Source organism: Haliaeetus albicilla, chromosome 5, assembly GCF_947461875.1.
Source record: "Haliaeetus albicilla chromosome 5, bHalAlb1.1, whole genome shotgun sequence".
In the NCBI taxonomy this organism is placed as follows: domain Eukaryota; kingdom Metazoa; phylum Chordata; class Aves; order Accipitriformes; family Accipitridae; genus Haliaeetus; species Haliaeetus albicilla.
This window is the reverse complement of record NC_091487.1, coordinates 9,794,466-9,821,610: the sequence shown is the minus strand read 5'-3', so window position 1 is coordinate 9,821,610 and position 27,145 is coordinate 9,794,466. Positions and strand designations below refer to the sequence as shown.

At 37.6% G+C, this 27,145-nt stretch overlaps 1 protein-coding gene across 4 annotated transcripts in view; it reads right to left on the bottom strand.

Annotated features, from left to right (window-relative positions):
• The window catches only part of JAG2 (jagged canonical Notch ligand 2), a 72,889-nt gene that overhangs the window by 14,778 nt on the left and 30,966 nt on the right, over positions 1-27,145 (bottom strand). For 3 of the 4 annotated variants that reach the window (XM_069783274.1, XM_069783275.1, XM_069783277.1), the window contains 14 exons: positions 23,238-23,492; positions 22,134-22,194; positions 11,392-11,522; positions 10,890-11,009; positions 8,428-8,541; positions 7,426-7,539; positions 6,743-6,856; positions 6,154-6,200; positions 5,708-5,881; positions 3,221-3,371; positions 2,751-2,915; positions 2,045-2,158; positions 523-636; positions 36-149 (listed from right to left, as the gene is read on the bottom strand). In XM_069783274.1, the coding sequence (XP_069639375.1) occupies positions 36-149; positions 523-636; positions 2,045-2,158; positions 2,751-2,915; positions 3,221-3,371; positions 5,708-5,881; positions 6,154-6,200; positions 6,743-6,856; positions 7,426-7,539; positions 8,428-8,541; positions 10,890-11,009; positions 11,392-11,522; positions 22,134-22,194; positions 23,238-23,492 (1,788 nt within the window). The remainder of the gene's footprint in view (positions 1-35; positions 150-522; positions 637-2,044; positions 2,159-2,750; positions 2,916-3,220; positions 3,372-5,707; positions 5,882-6,153; positions 6,201-6,742; positions 6,857-7,425; positions 7,540-8,427; positions 8,542-10,889; positions 11,010-11,391; positions 11,523-22,133; positions 22,195-23,237; positions 23,493-27,145) is intronic. The other variant, XM_069783276.1, reaches the window with a different exon arrangement.

Below are 27,145 nucleotides of genomic sequence, written 5' to 3'. Positions count from 1 at the left end.
TCTGGCTTTATCTGTAGACAATTTAAAAAGCTTACCAGTGTTGCAAGTACTTCCTATCCATTCTGGAGGACATGAACAGCGGAATGTATCTCCATCATCATAGCACGTTCCACCATTGCTACAAGTATTCGCATCACATTGGTATTCACCTATGCATCACAATAAAACAGTTTTAATCTCCACTGGTCGTGCTGAATTTTAAGACCAGGTACTTTTTGATCACAAAACTACTTTTAAAGAGACTTCATATTTAAATGCAACAGTACTAGAAATGCATAGTTCCACTTGCTGCATTGCAGTAAACAACCAAAAGAGTGGAATCTAAGGGCATCTCTTACAACACTATTTCACTACATTTTTTTAAATGTTCCATTTTGTTGCTGGGAAACTGGAAAAGGTAATGAATATATGCCTATTATTTCACTGCAATTGTTTTATTTTAAATTTCAGGAACTCTAGTCTCATGAGAAGAAAGAAAACAAATCTTTGGATAAACTAAAGATCAAAGTAAAGAACACTTACGTGAATGGCAAGTTTTGCCTTTCCAGTCATTCTTACACTCACAATAGAAGTCATTTACCAAATCAATGCATCGGCCACCGTTGTGACATGGATTAGGAGAACAGTCATTGAAATCTAGAAAAAGAGTTATTCAAATTAGATGATCTAGCCCAGCCAAGGCCATGAAAAAGTATAAAATACTTCTTCATAAAGGAAATAAATTGTGTACTACTTCAGAAGACAGCATTCCTAATTGTTACGGGGTTATCTTTATACAAGCAAGTAAAAAACTCTGATTTAATACAGAACAATATGAATTATGAAAGATTTTCTGACAGCTTAAGAGAAAAAGTATAATTTAGTATGGCTTTTAAGTAGAGCACCAAAGTAGTTTCATTTTTTCAGCAAAGAAGCTGTATTCTAAACTTCAGAGAAAACTTTCTAGTAGGGACCACAATGTCCTGAAAAGGAGCCCCAACCCAGGACATCCACATTAGGTTCCCTCTCCTGCTTTATGTCTCAAAATACAGAGAGTTAAAGCCATTAAATGGCTTAACTGTATATACACATACATACATATATATATGTGTGTGCATACATACATTAAACATACACGTAGACATACCATGAATTTTAGAGGAGGTTCTTTTCACTTGAGAAACGTTTTAATAGGTAGAACATAATTACTCCAGACCGAACTTCATCTAGACCACACAGAAAGCTCTTCTGACAGCGATAGCTGCCAAAAGCTTCTCAGTCTTTATTTCACATCTCAATTGGTCCATGTCCTGTAATAAGTCTCAGCAAGTCCTTGCCATCATGTTTTAGAAGGGGCTTCATTCAGAGCAGAAAAAGAACCAACTGCAGTTTCCTCTGAGGTAACATAACCATGAACTGGCCTAGTAGGCTTCTTTGTCAACTAAGGCCCAATATGTCTCAAGCCAGAGCAGCAAGAGTAAAGCCCTGCTCCCATTGAACCCAGAATACAAAACACTGACTCATGATATTCATTGAGAAAAAATTCAGACTTCAACAGTTCTTTTCTTACTAAAGGAATAGATATTAAACTTATAAATGCCTTCAGTAAGGTGGAAGTGCATTACAGCTTGCACTGGCTTGAAGCTACAAAGCTTTTCAAGTTTGGGAACTACTGTGCATGAGTAGATTGGGTGAGGCACAAACTGTTATGTACAGTAAGTACTAAAAAGTACGTATGCTTATAGCAATAAATGCAATATAACGAGTTGACCCCCTAACAGGGTATATTCACTTTTGCCCCTACTCAGGAGAAAAAGAAGTTCTCTCCTCCTGAGATACATCCTGTACTATACCAAAGAATCAGATTATGGTCATATTAAAGGAACTGAGCCTTTTAGAGCTGCTACCCAAAAATCTTCTTGAAAATACTTTTGCAAACAATACTGGGTAGACTGTAATTATAGAACAGAGAAACTACCCCATTATTATTAACCACATACCAACCATCACTAACTGTTACAGCAAAGTTGTAATATTTGACCCTGCAATGCTTAGCAGTACTCACTTGTGTCACACAATTCTCCTTCCCAGCCACTTGAGCAGAAACATCTAAATGAATCAACTTCATCAATGCACGTCCCACCATTCTTGCAAGGTTTCCCAAGACAATCATTGATATCTATGACAAAAAGTCAACAATTATCACTCAAGGCTGTCTTCACCTACCTAAAGGAGTGATCTACACTTTTGTCTCTAGGAAAAGCAGCACAAAGTTATAGTCCATTTGTACATACATAAGAACAGCTCAAACATCTGTTTTCAAGTCTGGCAAGGTTTCTAGATGTAGTCTCTCATGTAGCAAGTCAAACCAGGGCATTAAGTTTACCTGGCAAAAATATCCAGGTGTTCAAGAAATACCTGGAACAACAATATACACACTCCTAAGTTGTGCTGTCAATGCGTCTGTCCCTTCTTTATCATTCCCATGTTGGTGAAATCCATGGTGTCTTGTAAGACCATACATAAAGGTAGTGGGTACAGACACATTCACAATGAAGTTGGAGAAAACCAGTTTTCTTTCACAGAGGAAGCGTGAACCACTACGAAAGACAACTGTTACCAGAAGAAACTGGATTTCAAGCAGTACAACTGAAACAATGCTCTGTGCAACTTAAAATAAAACATTAAGATTTTAATAATGTTGTAAAGATGCATAACAAAAACTTTAAGTTTTAGAGCAACAAAATCATTTGGAAGAAACTCCTACTTACTTTCATGACAGTATATTCCAGTAAAACCTCTTTCACAGGCACAAGTAAAATTCCCTCCTGGCTGACTAATACATCGTCCATGAGGCCCACAAACATTAGATGAAATGAAGCGAATTCCTTCTTGGGTAGCATTAGTGAAGACTTCTATTGTACAGCTGTCTATTACTAAGAATGAGAAGTACATCATCAGACTAATAATCTGCATCACCAATCAGTTTTTTTAGTTTTAAAAAAGTTATCAAAAAATTAAGACTAATCACAATTTAGAAGTTACATTAACTGTAAGTTACCCTCTACTTCTTTATAAATAAGGACTTTTACAAGCATTTCTTCTCACTGCCTCACTATTTCACAAAGTCCAAGTGAATACAATAAAAACGTTTCTGCATTATGCTATTCCCAGAAATATTACCTTTCTTTTTAATGTACCACCAATAAATTAAGACAAGTTTCTGGACAACAGCAGGTACCTTTACAAGAATTGTTCTTGCAGTGGTCCTTGAGATGAGAACAATTCTTTCCATCATAGTCATCAGGGCAGGCACAGTAATAGTCTCCTCCTAGATCATAGCACTTAGCCCCGTTCTGGCAAGGGTTAGGTTCACAGAAATCAATATCCATCTGTAAGAGAGACCATAGTTAGCAGCAGCTGCTTCATTTCCCAGGAGTAAGCAGCATTATCTATGTTGCCAGAGACACAGATGAAGCTAATATACAGGGAACCTCAAGTTTATAAGAGGGTTTATGAATCATATATATTGCATTCCATCCTGCAACAGAGAAACTTCAGGTTACGTTAGTCAATCCTAATACAAAGCTTTTCTAACACTGCTAAAAAGTTATTCCTTTGCAGGAGGCTGAATAAGCATGTTTGCAATAACTTAGCAAAGAAGCAGCCATTAAAAGACATCTTACTGTGACTATTCTGGATTATTATAAGTCACTTCTCTGTCCTTCACACCCACATACTAAGTGCGATGATGCAAGTTAAATACCAGTGTGCTTGTCAACATTGTATCTGCAAGATACTTAAAATACACAGAACCTTAAAAAACCCCAACCCTATTCTCCAGAGCATCCTTATCTCAATTAACACATAGAATTTTTTATAGAACCACATAGCTTGGAAGGGACCTCTAGAGGTCAGCTACTCCCTACCTCCTGCTCAAAGTAGGTCTAGTTAAAATCAAGCTGCTCAGGGCCTTATTCTTACAAATACTATCACCATGCCAATTTGCACACGGAAATACTAGGTACATTTTGAACACTTCTTACCATCTAAATCAAAAAGCAAAACTTAAACCTAGCTTTCGTGATATAACCCTTAACACAGACAAATTGCTGTAGCAAAGCAATTCTGCTTCTTCTACATCTTAGACTGAAACACAAGATCACTGATTGGTGATGCCCTAAATTGGCCTCAAAATCCACAAAGCGGCCTCAACAGGTATACTGTTACATCACAGTATCTTTCCTCCAAATTGTTATTCTTAAGGATTGCTTTTCTCCCCCTCAAGTGAATTTTTTCCTCTTCACATATCTCTTGAGAGAAAGATAGCTTCCTCAACCTTACAGACATAAAATTAAGTCCAATAGTGGATTTGGTCAATATTTTCAGTAGTTCTGTAGCTAAAATAGGAGAAAAATGCAAAGCTTACCAAAACAGAAGGAACACAAATGGTGTTAAGTATTTAATTCAGAGGAGCACATACAATTCCAGCTGCAATGGAGGGATTTACAGCAAGCTATTTCGTGCTCTCGTATGGAACATTCAAAGCAAACTACAAAGAATAGCTAAGGTCTGAGAAAGATTCTCAGATCTCCTCTATCAGATGTCTCCATTTGTTTCCTTCCATTAGTGTAAATTTCCCCTTCCCAATGCAAGTTCAGTAGCTGGTACTTTAGCATCTGGAATCAATGGTAGATATTTCCTGCAACACACAAGGCAAGCAGCCAACTCCCCCCTATTATTCAAACAGATTTGCTAAAACTTTAATTACACAGTATGGTATGAATCAGCCAAGAGTAAACCTCTAAAGCTATGATCCTTATGTAGAAATGGTACATGAGCTATTAGGTACTGCACCAGTTCTATTAAACCAGTCAGTATTTGCAACCCTTTTTAATTTTGAATAAAAGGATGGCATTGTTTCTTCAACAATGCAAGTAATACAGAATAAAATTACTTCAGCATTTAAGAGAGATCACTCCAATGTCCTCCATGAAAAATTCTGGAGCAAATCAAACAAAATTCTAACCCAATGCCTCCAGTTGATGCTGTCTTGCTAACCATAACACTTTCATAAATTTGGCTATCAGCAAAAGCCAGGAAGGACATACTTAGGGAAATATAATTTTACATTGAAAAGTCTGATGTCCTCCCTAGAAAAAGGAAGACCTTCATTATCAGGAAGTACTTTATGAATTATCACTAGCACTTCAGTATTTCAGATCTGAATCCTTATTTAAGCACTAGAACTACATGTTCCTAAAATGATCTCAAACAGAAAGTTCTGAGAGCCAACACTTGCATATCTGCCTGCCTTTAATTATATGGATACTCCTACCAACAACAGCAGGCTTACTTAAAAGGTAATTTCATTATGTACTTCAGAGTTATTAGCATGAAGACCTAAAATGTGCTAGTGTAAGAGAAGGACACAGGTCCTGAAAATTGCAAAGGAAAACGTTTCAAGCTTAAGGAATACTTGCAGCCTTAAAACATTTAGGAGAGCCAACACCTACATGCAACAACTCGCAGTTTACCAGACTGCAAATTCAAGTGTTACAGCTACTATGACAGCACTACACAACAAATTTGCTTTTTCAGAGTATCAAGTAACAGCTACATTAGTAATGCTTTAGCCTTGGGTTACTCCCATTTAAACCCAGAGATATGTTTCTTTCAAGAATTCAATCCATGAGAAGTATTGCAATAATGTCACCACGGCCCTCACCTCACAGAAGACTCCTGAGAAGCCCTGTGAACACAGGCAACTGAATCCATTCACCAGGTCTTTGCAGCGGCCTCCATTTTGGCATGGATTGCTTTCACACTCATTTGTTTCTGTCTCACAGTTTTTTCCTGTGAAACCACGAGGGCATAAGCAATGGTAACCATTCACTTCATCCTTCACAGAGGGGAAAAAAAGGCAAAAGTAGAAAGATTTGTTTATTGATAAAACTTGCACACAAGAACTCAAGTTATTTCTATACTCTGGATTTATGAACAGCAGTAACAGCACATAAAATTATTTCGTGAAATGGTACAAGAGTCTGCAGGTGCAACATTACACTTTTAACATTTAATCTCATTTAACCAAATGTAATTCCAAACTATAGAATTCATAACTAGCCAGAACAAGATTAGTTTTCAATATGGCACGTAATAAACAAGAGTTACCTTACAAGTCCCTCCATGTTGACATTGTCCATGACAGTCATTAATATCTATGGATAAAATATGCAACGCATTAGAATTTATACTGCAAAGTCAAAGTCTAGCATAAAAAATGGAGAACAAATGATTTTCAGGAAGGATTTTTTTCTGGATGTTTCAATGGAAAGCAAGGATGCTTGATGTCTTAAGAGGTTCTTATTTTAAAAAATATGCAATAGAAAACTACATATTACATATTTCTATTACAGTGTAATAGAAATTCAATCAAATGTTATCAGATAAATTTCATATCTAACATTTTAGCTAAGAAGTATTTTAAATTTAATCAGTATATGATATCATTCAGAATAAGGGATGAGTGAGTAGGGAGAGATTAGAGTTATGTAAGTGTATATCTAACCTCCTTTTAATACCAATTACATGTCTCAATAAATGTTCCAACAGTATTTTCAATTTATATTGCTGGAAGTTAGAAAAATCCTGACAACAGGTATTTTTTCTTGTACAAGTATGTGTACTATCATTCATCATAAAACCTGTTTTAAAGAATAGTGCATCCTATGGTCAACATACATACTAAAGAAATACTAACTGATATGACAATTTACTCCTGTCCATCCTGGAATGCAGTCACAGTAATATCCACCAATGAGATTTTTGCAAGAGTAAGCATTAACACAGGGTTTCCCCTCACACTCATTAGCATCTGTGAAAGAAGATAAAAGAAAGAAGAGAATAAAGAACAAACCCAGAAACAGATTACCACAGCACCAAGCAAAGTTTCCATGCAATCCAAGCATCAGAAGCTCATATTATACGTTGGTAGGGCACTAAAACCATTTACATACCACAAGTTTTTAATGCATACTTGTCTATAGTAGCACATGCATATTATCTTACTTTTTCCCTTTGCCAAAATTCAAAAAGGTATTATGTTAGTCAGGGCAAGTCCCTTCCTTGCCTCTGTAAGCTTATAGTCACTGTTCTGCCACCATGAAGGAGCTACCATCACCAATGCTGTATTTTGAAACAGAAAAGTTACTGGGCATTCTAGAGGAACTATTATAAGTAAGCTTAAGTTGCAGCTTAAATAGTTATAGGTTCCCTTGAAACTTCTGGCTTTAAGATCTAAAGAGGAGCTAAGATACCAATAGTAACACACATCTTCAATGTTTTCTTCAATAAAATCATGTCAGAAACACACTTACATAGAGTTATTCATTATTTGGGAATAATCTCCAGTGGTCTTCAAAACTTTAGTGGGTAATTACTTACCGAGCTGACATGTTGCTCCAATCCACTGTTGTGGACATATACACTCAAATGCATTAACGCCATCAATACAGGTCCCTCCTTGAGCACAAGGGTTAGATGCGCATTCATCAATATCTGGAAAGTCAAAGTGTGCCATGGTTTAAAACTTGGCTTAACCTGTTTTGGGTTTGGGTTTTTTTGTTTTGTGTTTTGTTTTTTTTTGTTGTTGTTTTTGTGGTTTTTGTTGTTGTTGTTTGTTTGGGGTTTTTTAAAAGTTATTTTGAGATGAAGGGGGAGAATGTACAAATAAGCTTAGGAACAGACTAACATTTCTAACCTAATTTTTACTTAGGCTTTTCTCACATCTTTAAGATAGGGTATAGAGGAACTCTGAAATTTTCTATCTGCAAACAGCAAGAAGATTCAGTTAATCTGCCAATGATGAACACATTCATTGAAAGTCATGTTCCTAGACCCTGACACAAGTTTAGCCAGGTTTTTTGGGGGTTTTTGGTTGGGTTTTTTTGAGGATAGTTGCTGTTAAAAAATGGATGACCCCCCCCCCTCATGTTCCAAATCACAGTCAACATGCAAACTAACTACATAGGTCTACAATACATTTCAACTACTTCCCTGTCTTCCAAACCAGACTCCTTTAATGAAGTAATCTACTTTTCTACTACTTTAAGAAGGGGAGAACCTTTCATATGCATGTTTGTATTTCTTAAAATGAATCCATTCTGTATTTTGCTTTAGACCAGCTAAAGAGCCAGAAAGTGTCCTACAAGCTTTGGCAACAGGGTATTTCTTTGGATATGGTCTAGTTATGCTTTTGATAACCTGTGGATTTCAACTGTGTTAAATAGATACTGGTGGCTGCACAGTACCATTAATCTTTTCAGAGCTGTTAAAAGACAGGTAAGACTGTCACCAAATTCCATACCCACAGAGAATGATATTGTCAAGTAAGCTGTATCAACCCTTCCAACCTAACGGGTCAGTCATCAATAAATGCATACCCACCAATGGCACATGTTGGTCCACTCCACCCTGATGGGCAGTGACACTTGAAGCCTGACGAAATTTCATGACAAATTCCACCATTAGCACAGGGATTAGATACACAAGCATGCTCCGCTGGAAAGAGGGAAAGAAAGTCTTGCTAAATACTCTTCCAGTATCAATTAAGGACAACTTACATGGTTAGAAATTGTGTTCTGATTAAAAGTGACCAAGAACATGACCAGTGGAGAGGTGCCTGTACAAAAGTTTGAAGCCTCCCTCTCCCAGCTGCAGAGAGCAAGATTCCCAGTAGGAGACTGAAGCAGGATTTTACTAAATGTGCATCATGCTTCAATATCTACTGACTAGAAAGCCTAAAGGTAGACAAGTCACTATCTCAGTATCCCAGGAGCTAGAGAAGTTCCCTATTAACCTACTGCTTCCAGCCACACACTTCCACTTCCAGGGTGCTCCAGCACTGGGGTTTTTTTCCCTTCAGTGAGACAAAACAGATATGCTGTATGCAGAGGTCTGAACAGTAGTAGTAGTTTCAGTATCAAAGGTCTGTTTAGCTTCATTCTAATACTGTTCCTTGGAAACAGCAAAGAATAGAGCTACTTGCAATTACAGGTAGTACTGCTTGTTGTCACTCTATGTAGGGCTGTAATGCAGAAGCTGCACTAAGCAACAATCAAGTTGAGGAGGGACAAGTTGTATGCCATCATTTTTGATATTTTCCCTCTCAGAAGCCAAGGAAGCTTTTGGAAAGAAGAAAACAATCCCCTTACCAGGAAGACTTTCTAATTGTTGCTAGCATTTATATTTTGGAATCTTTCTTGCAGGCATGTTATCTAGTTTGCAAACTGAATTTACATTTTCATGATGTTAGGTACTAGTACCTAAAGCAGCTGATATACCAATCTACTGTACAGTTAATAATCAGTACAGAACTCAAGTGTATGGCTCCCTTTTTCCCTGCCTCCTCATAAGAGCCAAGGTGCTTCCCCACAACTTTCAGGGCAAGCAAAGACAAGATTTCAACCATTTTAGCTAAAACTTTGCATCACAGTCTAACAGCTGAAGCAAAATTCAAGTTTTGATAGTATCATTAATATCACATAGCACTTTATAGATAAAGTTCAAATTTGTTCTACATCCTGATAAATGTGAAAACCTTCTGCTGATAATAGTTTAGTGAACTTAAGGTCAAACAGTTAAGTGAAAGAAAAAAATGGGTTCTTTCCATCTACACTTACATCTATCAAGGAATAGCAAAATTCAAAGTGAGAAGACTGGGAATACCACATTTTAAAAAAAGGGATTTAACAATCCATCATGGCAAAGAAAGTCACTGCAGAACACCCAACTGAATACTACACATGAAAAAGCTGAACTGAAAGCTTTCCTTTTTCTCCAAACATCAAATCTTTAAAGCAAAATAGGAAAGAAATAGAAATTGCACACTTGCCCCTTCATCTGCAGACACAGCATAATCAGGAAAAGTCTCCAAATACCAAAATAGTCTCCAGTATGTGAAAATTTTGGTCCTTGTGTAACACATACACAGATAAAAATGAAAAAAGCAATATGCTATCTTTGTACTGTGGTCGAGATAGAAAGCAGTTTTTCAAGTTGGATTGACACAGATGTGTTACGAGTCTAGTCAAGAAGGCGTACTTCATCAGAAATATGGTTCAAATGCTTTCCTCCATTTTGCCAGTGGGAACAGGGAAGACACTTAACTTTGTTTAGACTGCTCAAGGTGACTTTGTAAGAGGGCTTGAGCACATTTCCATAGTGGTTAACATCTAGATTATTAATGCAAATGTATTACAAGTCCCATATTAAAAGAAGATTTTAAAAATCAAGTTTCAATTGATCAAAAAGGATAGTGACCATATTCAGGCAGCTAAAAATTGGGCCAAAACCCCACACCACAGTTAAAACTGAAGCGTTCATCACTACTACCTTCCTTAGTCCCCAGCTTGTATAATATGCATATTTGCAAGCAAGCCAGAAGACAAGAAAATGGGTAGCAGGGAGAAAGGGAACAGGGAAAGCTGCACCTGTAACCCATTTCCATAAGACTATAGCCCAATTGCATGTTTGGATTAAAGAAGCAAAGAAATCAAAGGAAAGAAATATTCTCAGTCTTATCTAAATCCAAGGGAAACTGTTGCAGCATTTCTATTGTCTTCAGTGTTTTTTTGAATAGCCACCCTAAGACACTAGACAGGAGAGACAGCTGGCATATCCCCACTGACACACAAAGTAACAATCAAGTTGAAAGGACAAGCTGCATGCCATCACTTTTCACACTTCCCCTCTCAGAAACCAAGCTAGCTTTTGGAAAGGAGAAAACAGCTCCTCTAGAAAAATAAAACCAACAATGAGCATATAAAAATGCCACCTGGCTAACTAGAACATAGCCATGCCTAAAACAGTTTCAGATTTCTGAAGATACATGCAATATCCAGAAGTACCAATTTCGCAGTTCTTTCCAGAGTAGCCATCTGGGCAAGCACAGCGATATTCATCTGGTTCAGTATTCATACAGGTTCCACCGTTCAGGCAGGGATGGTGATTTCCACAGTAATTCAGATCTGGACAGAGAAAAGTGTCAATCAAGAGGGAGCACAAATCTCACCAGTTTAATCCCTTGTCAGACATACAGATGCCTTTCTAGTTTGAACATTATTCACCCACATCATCCCCATATTCCATTAGTTAGCCTGTCATCTGGTAACTATCCACAGAAAGGGAAAGGATGAGCAAGAGACAACTACGTGAGTTAGAAGAGTCGGGACCATTCCAAGCCTTTTGTCTTAAACTTCCTATACTTACGATGTTTAGGCATTATCTGCCATAAAAGAATTAGGCAGAGGAATACTCAGGTAGTTGCACACTAGCAGAAAAAAATGGTTAATGAGTTATCAGTTAATCATGCAACTTAATTTATTTTTCCTGGACATTAATGTTAAGTACCTTTGTTACAGAGCAGGCCACCCCAGTTGGTTTCACAATTACACTGCCATGGTTCATTACAGCTCCCATGAGCACAGCCTGGGTAGCGGACACACTCATCACAGAACTGTCCTTGCCAACCATAATGACACCTAAGATGTAAGTTCACATGTTAAAAGTTAGCAACATGATGCTTAATTATCAGCATTACAGGTATTTAGAACACTACACTTACCATTCTCAAGAACAAGTTCAACTGTTGAATGTACAACAGATAACAAAACTTTATTTCTCCTGTTTAAAAGGGACATACTAGTCCTGTTGAACATCCTTACTGGAACTCATCTTGCTCAACCGTATTATATACCACAGCAAACAACACCAAGCACTACACATTATAAGAACTGTACATAAATTAGTTGTTCTTTCATGAGAAGTCCCATCTGCCAGAGAGGCAGCTGTCTTGTCAATTTCTCAGGACTTAGTTTCTCAAGAGAATCCTTTTTAAAGATTTATTCTATTACATCCTCAGTGTTCTCTAGTGACATTTTGAAAAAAGTGCTCTTTGGAGAAAGGACGAGAGAGAACAGAAACAAAAGCCACTAATAATTAATTTGTTTTAAACAGAGTTGAAATTTTGTCACAAGATTTCTTCAGAGACCAGTATCTTTGTTATCTGTAACAAAATTCTGCTAACAAAAGCAACTGTTTATGCTACAGGAAAAGTGCTAAAGTCTGAACTTAAAAAAAAAAAAAGAAAAAAGGACATAGGCTATTTTTTTTTTTTTTTAACCTATATTTCACACACATTTTAATCAAAAAGAAATAGTAAGCTTGCTCTTTTGGGCAAAAACCCACCCCATTCGGCCTATTATTTTAAGAGTATTTCTTACAAACAATTTAGGAGCCACGCTAGCAACAAAGAGATGCATAAAAACACACTGAATGGGAGTTGGGCACATGCATGCCAGTGGAGCCCTAATGCCTACGGGAAAAAAGCATTAGAAAGGAAACTACTTTTTTACATTTAACACCACCATTCTATTATTGGCATGCTTTGAACACCATAAAAGAACAGAAAATAAATTCTTAAGTCTTTGGGGTGTGGTGAGAGAAGACAAGGAAAAGAAATATAAATGAGAGTCTTGGTTCCTTGTGAATCAATCCACTTCCACCATTTTCAGTTAACTGTCTCAATCCCCAGAGGAGCAGAACAGGTTATGCTGGCAGCATTTTATTTCAATTTCTACTATTTACATAGGCAGAACGAGTCTAGATGCAGATCTTTGCAAGTTGTTGTTTTTTTTTTTTTTTAAATATAAAGTTCTAGAACTACTCCGAGTTCTTAGTTTCAGTATCTGTTCCTCATCCTCCCTCATAGTCATGGGATCCCTAAGGAGAGCCTCAACTGTGTACCTAGTCCAGAGGCCTCCAATAGCTCATCAGAAGCCTGGAGAACATATGTATTTCAGAAGCAGCTTTTTTTTGCTGTATTAGCAGTAAGAGGAAACAAATACTGCTCCTGCTAAATTTGATCTCTTCCTTCCTCCTCAAGGACAGAAAAATCTTTTCAGGGGCTGGTAATAAATAATAAAAAAAAGCACGCTGTAACTCACTTTACTGGCCCCAACCCAAATCTCCATCCATGCCAAACGTGGCACTACTGCCAGTGATTCACCATGACTATCCTAGCCAGAACCAACTCCCCACCCACATATAACAAGCACTTTCAAGGGCTGAAAGTCTGCATCACAAAGCAAATAATCACAATAACTCAATTTGGTTTCCATACCCAATGGGTAACTTGTGTCTTTGTTTAACACTGCACTGGTGATTAAGAGTGCGAAGAAAAATACAGCTACCTTCTTAGAACTTGAAGGCATCTTAAGGACCTACTTGAGTTTGTAGGTATGCTTGACTGCATTAAAATTAGTTGCACAGAAAAGGATTGCTGCTTTTTCATGATATTCAAGATAGTCAAAGTTTACTGTTAAAGTCACCACCAAGCCCGAGGGAAATAATTTCTAGAGGCTAAAAGCAGTCCAAAGGAACACAGTGTTTACAAGTCAAAAGGTTACTATGTGGTAAGCTGATCAGCCTTCAGTTTACAAGGAAGAGTAAATTAGGATTTCCTCTTGAACAGGAAGTCTGGTCGCATCCTACATTAGCAGGTGCTAGAGCAGCTTTAATTCCACTTCCTTCTAAAAAGATAATGTTTACATGGATCTCAGCTCACTCCTAGAGCAAGATGTGATCAATAAAGTGAAATCAATTCAGAAACAGGCATATTGTAATTTATGAAAAAAATATCAAGCCAAACCACAAGGATTAAAAAAGGCTAGTGATCCACTACGAGAAGCCCAAAAGGTACAGATACAAAAAGCAACATCTTCTATAAAAAACCCAACCAACAACAACAAAAAAAAACCCAAACCAAAAAAACCCAACCAAAATTCATTTTCAAGTAACAACAACTTGTGTAAAAGCCAAAAGGAAACTACTAGTGCACTTAATGGTGGGCTAAAGTTACTTTTTCCCTGCTTCTCCCAGGTGAGAATAAATTGTTGGAAGTTTCTGCAATCCTAAATTTTTCACATCTGACTAAAGAAAGCCAAATTTAGAGAATTCATAAGGATTCCCATTGTTCAACAGACAAAGAAAATTCTTATTGGAATCAAGATTCTACTTCCTTTGTCCTTCCCCTCTGCTGACTTCATCGGCTCTAACTCGTCTTTACAACCAAACACACGCAAAACAGAATCAGAGATGGCTTAATCTTAGCCCTTGCTGGGTTATTAGCAGTACAAAAGAAGCTACTATAAATAGATTGTTACAGTTTAGTAACTTCCTGATGGAAGGTTGAAGTACAGGCATCTGCTCCCAGACCAAAGTGTCCCTTCAGGTCAGGATTAACGCAGAGAGAGTGCAATAGGAATAGAAGAACAATTGCTAGTTATCTTGAAACCAAGAACTTGCAGAAAAGATCCTGATAATTCTACAGACATGCTTCACAGCTTCCATTTTCCCTAGATCAGAGTCTGGTGGCAACAGAAAATGAGAATTTAAATACAAGGCTGGAGGAAGGGGAGGTGGCAGGAGTTAGCATGAGCAAAGCTTCTAGATAACATTTCAGTCTTGAGATTAGGGAAACTGCAACTGTGCAGGAAAAATACTGTTGTCATTAACAAGTAGATAAAGCCACAATAGTTCAACTCATAGTGTATACTTGGTTACAGTAAGACAGTGGGGCTTCAAACAGATGAGTTCCAGGATAAGGAAGAAAGACTTTCTACGGTAAATCTCAATGTGTTTAAAGTAGTAAATTTAGTATCAAGGAATTGTACAGAAGCACCCGTCACTACACACAGTTCAAAGATACATATGTACTTGGAGGATGCAACAGGGGGAAGTGGGGAAAGGAGAAATAGAAGATTTGAGGTTTTTGCTTTTCCTGGTGCTATTAAAAAAGCTAAACTGGTCAAGTTCAATAAAATAGAGATTTTTCTACAGAACTGTACTTTCCCTGTATTCTTCTGAAACAGTTATAATTAAGGAAAAAGCTGATACTCATCTTTGCTTTCCTCTGAGGAGGTTTGTGTTATAATTATTTAGTGAAAGCTAGGTTGAAATTGAGCATTTCCAAACCAGATGGCACAAGGTGTTCAAAAGATCCCATGTTGCTGTATGTAAACAGATACATTATTTGTGAGGATAAGGCCCTGAGCAATCTGGTCTAACTAGACCTCCTTTAGGCAGGAGGTGGAACTAGATGATCCTGGAGATTCTTTCCAAACTCCATGATTTTATCGTAAATCCTACAACAGCAGTTACGGAAGTGATGTGGAAAGGCGAAGAGATGTACCCAGAACCTGATGGTCTGTAAACCACGGTCCCTCAGCACTTCGCATGATTAGCTCCTCCTTAACCAAAAGGAAGACACCTGTTACATAGCAAAAAGTTAGCACGCTCTCAACAGTCAACTTTAACTCAGCTGTTTCATGCTACCTCACACATGGTGTATTCTCCTGGTTCAATCCCTTCTAGTTATTTGAGAGTCCTGAACTTTCTGCACAGAAAGTTCAGCTGAGAAACTTCATATTGCAGGTCTCATCGAATCACTAATCTACTCTAGTTAACCTTATGAGAAGGCTCATAATACACAAGAATGAGAGGATACCCAAATAAATTGTTCTATGCCTAGCTACAGAGGTTTGTCAGCACTTCATGCATAAATACACCTAAACCACCAATGCGAAGGAAATCAAAACTGAACTACTCTGAAGTCTAGATCAGAATATGGGGTGTAAAAATAAATTAAAAAAATCCTAGGGAGGATGTAGGCAATGTGGTATAAGCCTTTAATTACTGCAGGTTATACCTTACTAGTATATTACACATCCTACAAAGGCTGAAGTGACAATCACATTTACACATCATTTTTTAAGCAGGCTTTTTGGAGGGAGCTTCTCCCACTCATATTTCAAGTGGAAACTGTGGCCAAAACACTCAACACAGGAAAACGAAGCAAAACAGTGACATTAAGAGCAGAAGCAAAATGCATCATTCAGGGGTGGGGGAGAAATAACCCTCTTAAATGGAAAACCACTGAATTTTCTAATGACGTGAACAGGATGGCGTTGCATAGGCCAGAACAATAGCTTTATATTAGTTATTTACTTAAAATAACTATAAGAAAGTCTGTTTAATCTTTTAAAAGATTAATTGTTGCATAGCAGGCAGCAATATGGTCTAGCTGTTAGATCCTACAATCCTGAGAATCCAGATTCAATGTTATAGCTAGTATGGTACTCACTAAGATTTGTCACAGAAGTGCTTTCTCCACTTTCCTACCTTTGAAATAGGCATGATAATTTTGTGACTAGGGAAGGAAGAGATGCTCGTTAATGAACTCAAATAATTTAATTACCTGAAAACTTGTCAACTTTTCCTCTCACCCCAAGCATTCTTATTAGACCAAAAGATACAAACCTTTCACTACAAACTTTTTTCTCCTCTAATAAAGGAAGTTATTGAAAGCTAACATTCTCATTCCAGTACTTTGAGTTTTGTGAAGGAGCTGATAGAGAGGATGGTTCAAAATTGTTTAGCCAGAACACAACGAGCAAGCATCCCTCAGTTAACTTGCAGTAAGTGGCTCTAAGGGTGTGTCTATATTTGCATTAGTTCACACCAGGAGCACTCTTTTTAAGTGAGCTGCCTGACCATTCCTGTTGATGGTGTGTTGGTTCACATCACAGAGTTGTTTTGGAACAAAGGAACTGGATTCCTTTTAGGTTAAACTAAGGTAATGTAAAACACAGTATGCCAGGAGCACACCTAATGTGTTGCAGCTGCAGACAAGGCATTTAGTCCACAAGAACAGACTAGAGCTAGTCTAAAATTAAAAAAACTGAAGTGTTTTTAGTATGGATATTGGGTTCTTAACACTGCTTTGATCTACTGTTCCAATTTGTCTGCACTACCTACTATTGTAGACACAAGTTAAAGCACTACATATTTTTACTTACTGTACACCACCTGCTCACATTCTCCTGGAAGCAGCATCCACCTTTAGGATATATTCTGTGCCTTACTACCCACTAACCATCCAAGGAAGCAAGTGCAGAGCATGCAACAGTTCCTTGACCAATAAAGAAACAAAACATGGGATTCTTTTTTGTCTAAATTAATATGTCTACTTGGGAAATACTTGCCAACAATCCCAGAAGGCTCACCACTATGACATGAAAAACAATAATAAAAGCATACTGGTTATGATAACAGGCAAGAGAACTTGTATGAGGAGACACACAGCAACTGTAATAATTTTACAAGTTCTTTGAAACTTGAAGTTGTCATACAGTATCTTGCATCAAAGAGGAAACAGGAGAAGATGTCCAGGTACTGGTACCAAGTGCATTCCTGCAGGGCCAAACAATAGCCCTACACTCTTTAGGGACCATAGCTAGTCCAAGATTGCAGGAATTGAAATGGTCAGATGACATGGCAGCTAGCCTACTGCTCAAGACTTTTTCTAGTTTACTGTTCAGAGCAGCTTTTGAGATTTCTCATAATTCCATTCTGGAACAATTGTGGAAGGAAGCCATATCATTTAGATCTGGCTGATCTAGCTAGTATGGAAGTTCTCTATCTCTTACTGTCTTCCCACTTTCAGAAGCAGGTATTGTATTTCCTTCTTTTTTCAGTCCTCTACAATGTTTTGTTAGTCCTCTATAGTCTTTCAGTAACAACCTGTTTTGAAATGCCTCACCAGATCCCCTTGTACTCAAGAATGAATTTACAAGAATCCAGCTGCCTTTTTTTTTTTTTCCCCCTCTAATTTTAGGCAGAGTTCCCCAATGCTGATGTTAACCATGTTATCCACCCAACTGTCATGAAAACATAAGACATTAGTGATACTGGTAGGCCTCCTACTGAAAAGGACAGGAAGACTACGCAAGCCTTTAACATTTAACAAAGGATTTCTAGAACACTACTAGACCCCCAGCACTCCAGGTGGTTGGAGCTCCTTTTGCAACTCAAGCTTTTGTTCCTGCATCTCTGTGAATAAAGCATTGAATAATAGTTGAGCAGGTTACAGCCCTTATAGGGACAGATTAAGGGAGCAAAACCACTTGGGAGAGGCCTACAGCATCTGCAGGCACTGCTGGACACAAGAAATCAGCGTCCCAAGCAGGGCTGAAACGAAATAGAAGGACTACCAAAAGGCATGGCACTGGACAGAAAGTTTGAGAAATCTGTTTCAACAGGACAAACATAAGATACACGATTAAATAAAAACAAACAAAAAAAATCACCAACATTGTAAAATCAAAATTTTGTCACATATAGTTCAAAAGCAGTTCTAGAGTAAGACAGTTCAAAGCACACAGATTAAACAATTAATTTACTTTTAAAACTTTTAAACTGTATGCTTGTTTTGTTCACCTTGCACAAATTCACATTACAGTACTATTAACAATCCCATTTCGAATTCATTTCAGTTAGTGTACACATTCTAAAGAAATTTTTGTATCACAGTTGTGTGAAGTAAGGTTTGCATTTCCCAGGACATAACCTAGGTCCTACCACAGCTCAAGAAGCTGAACACAAGCTGAGCAGTGTTAGGGATTTGACCTCTTTTGTTTTGCTTTGGAAGAGAAATTTAAACATTCAAAGGCAACAGGAAACCTACAAAGACTTCTGAAAATACCATCATCCTGGCAGGAATATGACAATGTAGGCCAGATAGGATTGAGCCTAAACCAGTTATAAGCCATTAGATCCCATTCTTCTCTAGACAGTTTAATGGAATTTAACAAAGTACTTCAAATGATGCAAAAACATACAAAAGGCACCAATCATCATGGCTTGGCAATGTTGCTTCTTTGACAATCCTTCCTACTACTTAGGGCTGGTGAAGTCAGTCAAGACCACCATTTGGTCTGCCACTGCAGGCAAAAAAAAAAAATATTCAACAGTGAGTCTTGATATACATAAAGGTTGCGTTTGGGTTTTTTTGTTTTGTTTTGTTACTTTAAGATTGCAATTTCCCATCTTTGCAAGATTCAGCTAAGTTGCTTTTGTTTTCCTCAAGGAAGTAATTTTGCTCATTATTCAGTAATTTTTTATTTTTGCTGAACTACCTCCACAATGACAAAAACTTATCACCTAGACCCAGCCATACCACAAAATTGTTTCCTATGTCAGGTCATTTGAGACATCAGGTCATCCCCTACTTAATTTCCATCCATGAAAGTTCAACAAAAGAAATGGCAAACTTAAAACCACCCTAACTTCCTCAAAACAATGGTTACATGAATTTGCCCAACAGACAATGTACAGTTACAGCTAATGGCATATCCTTTATTAACAGTCATTTAGCTACTTTTAAGATCTGGTTTTGGTATAACATTTAATCCAAGAACAGCTCTAAATTACACTGGAACATCAAAGCATGGAGGGTAGGTCCTTTCTATGAGAGTTAGGCTGAAGCCTCAGAGCTATTGCTTAAGTTACCTGCATGTTCATGCAGGTTGAAGATGGAAAACGTTTTCCAACTTTTCTATTTATAAATGCCACTGCAGATTTTGGCAACCAAGTAGCTATTGGCACCAGCAGATTTCCATACATCTCACACATGTTTTTCTCACATTTTCATTTTCTTTCTGAATTAGAAAAAAGACATTGTTTTCACCTGTTAAATGACAGTAGCAAACTGTCCAAAAACCAGGATGAAGGAATCTAGATTATAATTCAATAGCACCAAACATAGCTGTTTCTTTTAAGTAACAGCTTCCTTTACACTGCTGAAGATAAAGGTCATGTCTGTAAGCCTTGCTTATTTTTAGTTCAGCATCTTTTTTCTACAGAAAGTACTACCCATTTGGGTTAAAAGCAACTTTTGTAATATAGCCTAATAACTATTACAGAATACAAGTTAAAGATACCTATGTGAACAAGCTCAAGCTACCAAATCACATTTAAAGAGGTAGCTGAGAACCTTCTGCAGTACCGCAAATGGAGTGGCCAGACATAGAAAGGCCATTGTTTTCCTTCAACCTGCTGATCACAGATCTATTGCTTCAGCAAATAGGCATTAACAAGGCAGATGGCATACAATCCATCTGAAACATTAAAGTCCCTTATTCCTTCCCCTGGGTACTTTCTTTCAGATGAGAAAATCCATCCAACAAAATAGTGAGATTTCTGGTCAGAGTCCTTCAATAGACTCAGTGTTATTTTTGTGAGCTTTGTTTAGCTGGGCAGGTTAGAAGGGGGCACCTAGACTTACAACACTAGATGCTTCTTCACGCCAGTGACATGCTGAGAGGACAGGCTTTGCTTGTATGAAACTACTTATTGACAGACACCTTAAAAAAAAAAGGTACCACAGCCACCCAGCCCCCCCGTCTTCAAAGGTTTTGTATTCCCTTCTTTAAACCTTATTCCTCCTCTCCAACTTCTGTCTTCCCAGATACAGTTGGTATGAGAAAAATGAAAGCGAAGAAGGAAATTGCACCACCCCCTCTCACCTCCCCCACCGCCCCCAAAATGTTTTGCATTTGCTTAAACCTGTTGCTTTTCCACCTTTAATTCAAAGGCTCCTTGCATTCGAAAAGCAAACATTCACATGCTCTTAGGACACTCCTTTGATACCTACAGGACTCCAGAAACCCTTACATGAATCAAAATTCACTAGAGTAGGTTCTCAAGGGGAAAAATGTGTTCTTGGAAGGCTCAAGGGAAGGATTACTTCTTAGGCAGAAGTGATACTGGCCCATCTCTCAACCACAATCTCTATTTGTAACCTAAAAAAAAATAATCACCAACAGCAGCAGGGCCACACAATACTTGAAATCACAAGCAAAATATTTAATGATATGAAAAGATCACAAAAAACACTAAATAGAAATATTCTTTCCTACAAAAAGGAAGCCATAGTTTAAATATCTGCCTTGAAAAACATCTTTTAAGGGAGGTTTTATAGCTCTTCAGAAGTGAAACTGCAAATGCACTATAGTGCTGCACTTCATACACTGGAATTTACAGTTTTCAGTCATATTTGAGAGCTACAACACACCAAATCTTCTACAAGTCAGCACCATCTGATGGAAGTTTCAGGGAAGTAAGAAACCACTCTGCGGTGCAACAATTTAAGACTTAACTTTGTTATCTACCATACCCCACTGTCAGAAACTTCAGGCTCTCCAGCAGGACAGGACTTGTTTGCATGTCAGCTCACAAACTGGCACTTCAACCCCAGCTTAGCTCTAAGCCTAAGCTAAGCGACCTGCACCTTATTTCTGCCACTTCTGTGATGGCTGTAGTAGTTACTAGTAGGAGGATGAAGCAGAATTGCCTTAAACTATCACAGCTTGCCACAAATGGTATTTGTCAGCTCTCAGGGAACAGGCTTCTGGCAGCCAGTTCAGTTTCACATCATTCCAAGCAAGCAGATTCAATACAGCTTACAAAGGAACCACTGCACAAATCTACTCTTACAACAATGCATACAACTCTGACCACAAAGAAACTCAAGAACTTACACAGCATCCCAAACTTGCAAGTAGACCTGTGTAGCCAGTGTAAAAATAACACCCATTTCCCCTGACCTACTACGTTGGATGCCTGAACTTGTACATGGAAACAATCAACTCCTTTTGCTATCGCAGAGTCTACTTAGGCTTCATCACAAAGTTAAGGGAACATTTCAGACACTGTTCTCTTGAATTTAGGGACAAAACACATTCACCTGGGGTAGAAAGTTTCGATTGGGGTTGCTACTGTACATCCATTGCCACCAAAAAAACCTTTTTTCTTGGAAAAGCTAAGTTTACTATATTTTGGTGACCAAACATGTATATTGAGTGTTCTAGGACTGTGAGCATTTCCTAGTCATAGCAGTCCAAAGAGAAAGTTCCCCTTTTTATTTGAGGGTAAAAAATAGTACACAGAGATCAAAGCTCCTAAGGATTTTGAAAAGAAAAAAGATTATTCTCACTTGATAAAGGCATAGTTTTGGATTACATGAAGCAAATCTGTTCAGGCCTATATGTACAAAAAAAATAGAATAGGATTGCAAAACAGTATGAAGTATACGCAGTTCTTACACATGTGAATTCTACTTCAAATCTATTTCCATCCATGTTCCTGCATAGAATTTTTTCCATTTTAAAGTAGACTTTTAAAAAGTAGTATACATGGAAAATGCTAGAAGAATCAGTGCTTATAAAAAAAGATACTCAAGCATACAAACTTACTTGCATTCCCCAGGTGTACTGCAACCACCATGGAGCAAGTTACATCCTTGTTTACATACAGCTGTAAATAGAAAAAGATTTAGGCATTAGTCTGGGCAGCTAGGTATCCATCAGTACAGCAGCAATCTGGAACTGTTCAGCTAGGGCTTCTGTCATTTAGCTTATTTGTTTTTTGTGCAAAGCAGACTGTCTTTTGCCATATTCCAATAGTTGTTGCTTCCAGCTAGCTATTTCACAAACCACAACCCCATTACAACTGTTTATGAAAAAAAAAAAAAAAAAAAAAAAAACTTAAGGTAAGTCCTTGAAAAAGTTGATATCAAATAGGTTTGCAGCAAGAGTGTCATCACTGAAATATTTATCAAATACAGTTATTTTTTAAACCTGGTGTTAGACTGGTATTATGCTGGAAATCCCAAGCTTCAAAAGATACACATGACCTTGAGTAAGCCCTAAAAATGGTCTCCCTTGTCATTAACAAGGTTTTGCTGAAAAGGAACAGAAAACAAAACCAAGAAGCCCTCAACAGAAAGAAGAGTATGTCAAGTAATTTTAGCACTAATTACTCACTGAGACTGAAGGCAAAACGCAGAGATTTGAGTGGTACATTAAAAAGGATGACTACACTTGAATTTCTCTTCATATTAAGAGGTATCAAAAAGCTTTCAGCTTTGCACACATTACACTTAAAACTTTTTCATTTGCAAACAGTGTTACAAGGGTATTTTTACAGGATTAAAGTCTACAGTTGTACTACTGATATCACTGTTCAGTAAAATCTTACATTAACAGATGTGATACATCATTTTGTTTTGAAGTAACACCACTATTGAATAAAGTCAAATAGTGAAAAGATGTTTGACTACTTCGAATCCTAAATTTGTTGTGTAGACCCCATAGCACACACCACAAGCAACACTGTATCCTGCACTGGGCTCCACTCTTCACAAAGGATGTTTTTTTCAAAGACTTGTATTCAAAGGACAAAGTCTGTATGTGTTAAAATTAATATGCTACAGCACTGACACTACAGAAATCCCTCCTGCAGTTTATACTTAACATATATACACTAGAGCTAATCTAAAATCAAGGAAACAGTACTACCTTGTTTACATTCTTCTCCCATCCAACCTTCCATGCAGGCTTTGTTTCCATTTTGATCACACGTGTAGTGACCAACAAAGTCATCTCGAGGACCACAAAATTTATTGCACAGAGCACTGTAGTAATTTTCATCACACTTCACTCTTATTTGTACTTCAAAATGGGCAACAGGACCATTAAATTGTAGTGTCTTCCATCGATCTTCCGGGTTGATCATGCCAGCATGTGCCACTCGTTCTATTAACAAGTCTTCACCTTTTTAAAAAAAGGTAAATTCAACAGGCAATAAGTTCGATAGCACACAAGAGCATATAAATTCAAATCAAAAGTATTTAACTGGTTAAGAGAAAACCTGGTAAAGAAAATGTTAAGATGATAAAGATCTACTGTATAACTGAATTTTCCTTTGCCTTGCAAAGTTCATTACAGGAAGGCTAATTTAAAAAAGTGTCCCAAAGGAAATATTAAAAAACCCTGGAACATAATCCATAGGAAATAGCTTATTTTCCAAGGCAGCCAAACATACCACACCCACACGCTGACAACTAGCAGCTTTATCTTGATCTGAGGCTCTTTTTGGCTCCTTTTTGTTCTTATAAAATTGCAAAATCTGCATAACCTAGTAGCTGAGATATTAAAGTTCTATAGTGCAAGTTTAATTTTAAAAATAAAGCAAAACACATAGTATACTCAATTTGCTGCAAAATTACTAAGCAACCATAAACACTCTGGTAGGCTTGCATTATGTACATAAACTAGCTTGTTTCTATTTTATCATTCTCTCTACAGAAAAGGAAAATTATCTTTAACAAGCATTTCATAGAACACTGTGTAACTAGTATTTGACATTTTGAGAAGAAATATACAAGTGAACCCAGGATTGTCAAGGGGCCATTCTCAACCCTGTATCCTGCTTATCCTTATCCCCAGTGGAACTACCGATAATTGTGATCACTGTTGCAATATACTCTATAAGGATCCTGCCTTGCCCTCAGAGAAAGCAGCAGCACTGCTACTGCCAGGTTTCATTAACTGAGACCAAACGTGCACAAAGTATTATCTATCACATGGGACAAGAGGATTCCAGGATATAAGATTATGGAACTGCCAACACAAAGTATTTTCATTTTTATGAATATCCATTTTGTATTTTTATCCATTTTATTCTTGGTATAGAAGCTTCAGTACTAGGAGTTGAGACACAATTATAGTCGGTACAGTGAAATTATACGATTGCTTCAGTAAATGTTAAGAATAAGCAAAGCACAGTAAGGGTAAGGATAGACAGCGAGTAACCCCAGTAATAAGTTTTCAAATGTTTTCACTATTCAGATCTGGTAACATCCTACCGCAAGAGTTTTTCTAGGTGACTCTGCAAGCTGTAGCTGGAACTCCAAGCACTATTTAAGGACAAGAAAAAGGTACACAAGCTCCACTTGTATACACGAACTTCACACCCATTTATGAAATAGCGATAATATTGCCAGCTCAGAGCTTCAGTGTCCATCTTCTTTAAATAATAAAGATTGTTTAAAATTCATGTTAAAAGAAATGAGGAACCAAAAACTTGCACACAGCAAGAGGCTGTAATGGTAGCGAGATAAAGTCTAAACTTCAGATTATTAATAATATAAAACACACCAAGCTGGGAGCAAGCAATACTAAACTATCTTTTTTCAGCAAATGCATTTCACCTACTTTCTTTCTAGAAGTCATTAACCTAATCTATTTAGAAAATAAAACCAAATGAGTGACTGTCTCTCACCTAGGAGGTTATTGACAGCATAGAAGTATCCTGTGCATCTGTTAACAAAACTGCACTTCCTCCTCAGTATGTAAAAGGACTGAAGCAACAGTTTTCAGTCGCTCCAACATTAAAGGAAAAGGAAAGCTACAGAAGTAGTGGGCTTTGCAATGTATTTTTGTTATCTTAACATCTTTTTTCAAGCTTGCTTCTACCATAAAAATCTTTCCCCTTAAAATTAAAGAATATTGAACTTAAAAAAAAAAGCTGTTTTAATTAAGCATTGAGAGGTTCTCCAATTATTAAGAACTCAAAGTATCTCTCTGCTTTGATATTAGAAGTGGTATTGCCATGTATAGGCTACAATTCATGCTTGCCTGGACTAGTCTGCATAAAACATTTTACGGCTAGACAAGACACATCGATGTCTATCCCTGTTCTTTAACTCTCTAAATCCTACATGTGAATTCGTCTGTCATCCAGCAGCACACGGTCAAGTAGCAGAGTGGACAAGAAACCTGCAAGCTAGAAAAGGCTGCCTGCATTTTATTTTTGACTGAACGGGATATCTATCATACCACCAGCCACCATTAAAAGCTTCATGATTAGATTCAACATCCTTTTATAATCGTATTCTTCTCTAATGACTATTGATCTGAAAAACTGTAAAGGAAAAATGCTGAATCATTGAATGGTCAAAGAATTTGAACAAATAGCAAATAGGCATTATAGAGCTATTTTCCAGCTATCAGCAACACAGGCTTATTAAAAACGGCTGCAACAGCCACTGCTATAAAACTGTTTCCTCAAAGTGCATCAGATGGACTGAAGAACAGGTCCTGAGATTAAAGGAGTGACTTATATAATAAAAATCTTATCAAGCATCTTCAGGCTAATGCAGATTCAGGCTCAGTTAAACAACTGGAACAAGCATTACAGCCATTGCAAATATACCTATGCAGAACAGTCCTCTTGATACCTGGGGTCAAGAACAGGGGAAATAACCCATTAGTGCCTTTTTTTTTTTTTGAACACTCAAGCTTTATCTTCACAAACTCCTCTGAAAAAGAATGTATTCTGAGTCTTAAGAGCTCTTCCTCTAGCTTATACCAGCAAAAGTAGGGCTTAACAGCCTAAATAAGCAAGCCAAATAATTTACCCTGAACCACAAAAGGCATCAGGAAATCAACTCCAAGACATTTAGTTTCTAATGCTAAATTCTTAAATACCAGAGTAAGTATAAGAATTCTGCTTTACTTCAAATTTAAAACTGATCCCAAACAGAATGTGCATCTTCCAAAGAGATCTGTAATTGCAGGGAGGAACATGTTTGCCAAGGTTCCTCCTTCCTCCCCCACAATGCCAAAGTGTTTCTGAAGATATTCAGTCTCACGTTTAACTGTTTTGATGAGACAAGTTTGCTCCCTGCATCTGGTTTACCATTAAAATTCCCCTTAGGAACTCACACAAGTTACCTTTAGCCCTCAGTAAAGGCAAAGAGCTGCGTATTGGTTATTGGTCAAAAAAGCAGCACACACTACTAGAACCTCCTCCCTCCAACACACCTCAGAAGCAATAAGGCTTCTCTTCCTTGATGACTAAGAAGTTTTCTACAAGCCTCTCTAGAAAAGCAGATAGCGAAACAGACATTTCCATAAAAGGAGATAATGGCTAAAAGGTGGTTCTTTAATTAATGTTCCCAAAGCATCTGATTTTTGGAAGAGAAAGCCTCATCTGAAGAGTATCTAACTGTAACTGTGCAATCAGGAACCATTACTGCACTTAAATAAGAACACTGCTCATCAACACCCTAACTTTTAGCAGAGGTCAGACATTCCCAACAAGCCAGTCACAGGGCAATACAAAAAGTGATGCTGGTAGCTGTTTGCAAGGAAACACACACAGTAGCGGATGGACTTCATGCCCAAAGGAACAGGAGGTGCCCAGCTCAAGAAGCACATTCTCTTCAGCATTTTTCAAGCAACCATTTCAAAAGCTATAAGGACAGATTAGTCTCCTACAGACTAACATGAAAGAGGAAGGCAACCACTGCATCCCTGCGGTAGATATGTAGTCAAATGGAAAGTTACTTTACACGTGAAGATGCCAGCTTGCTTCGTAATGGCAGCACTGGGCTAGGTGTTGCCAAGACTTCTGCTATACA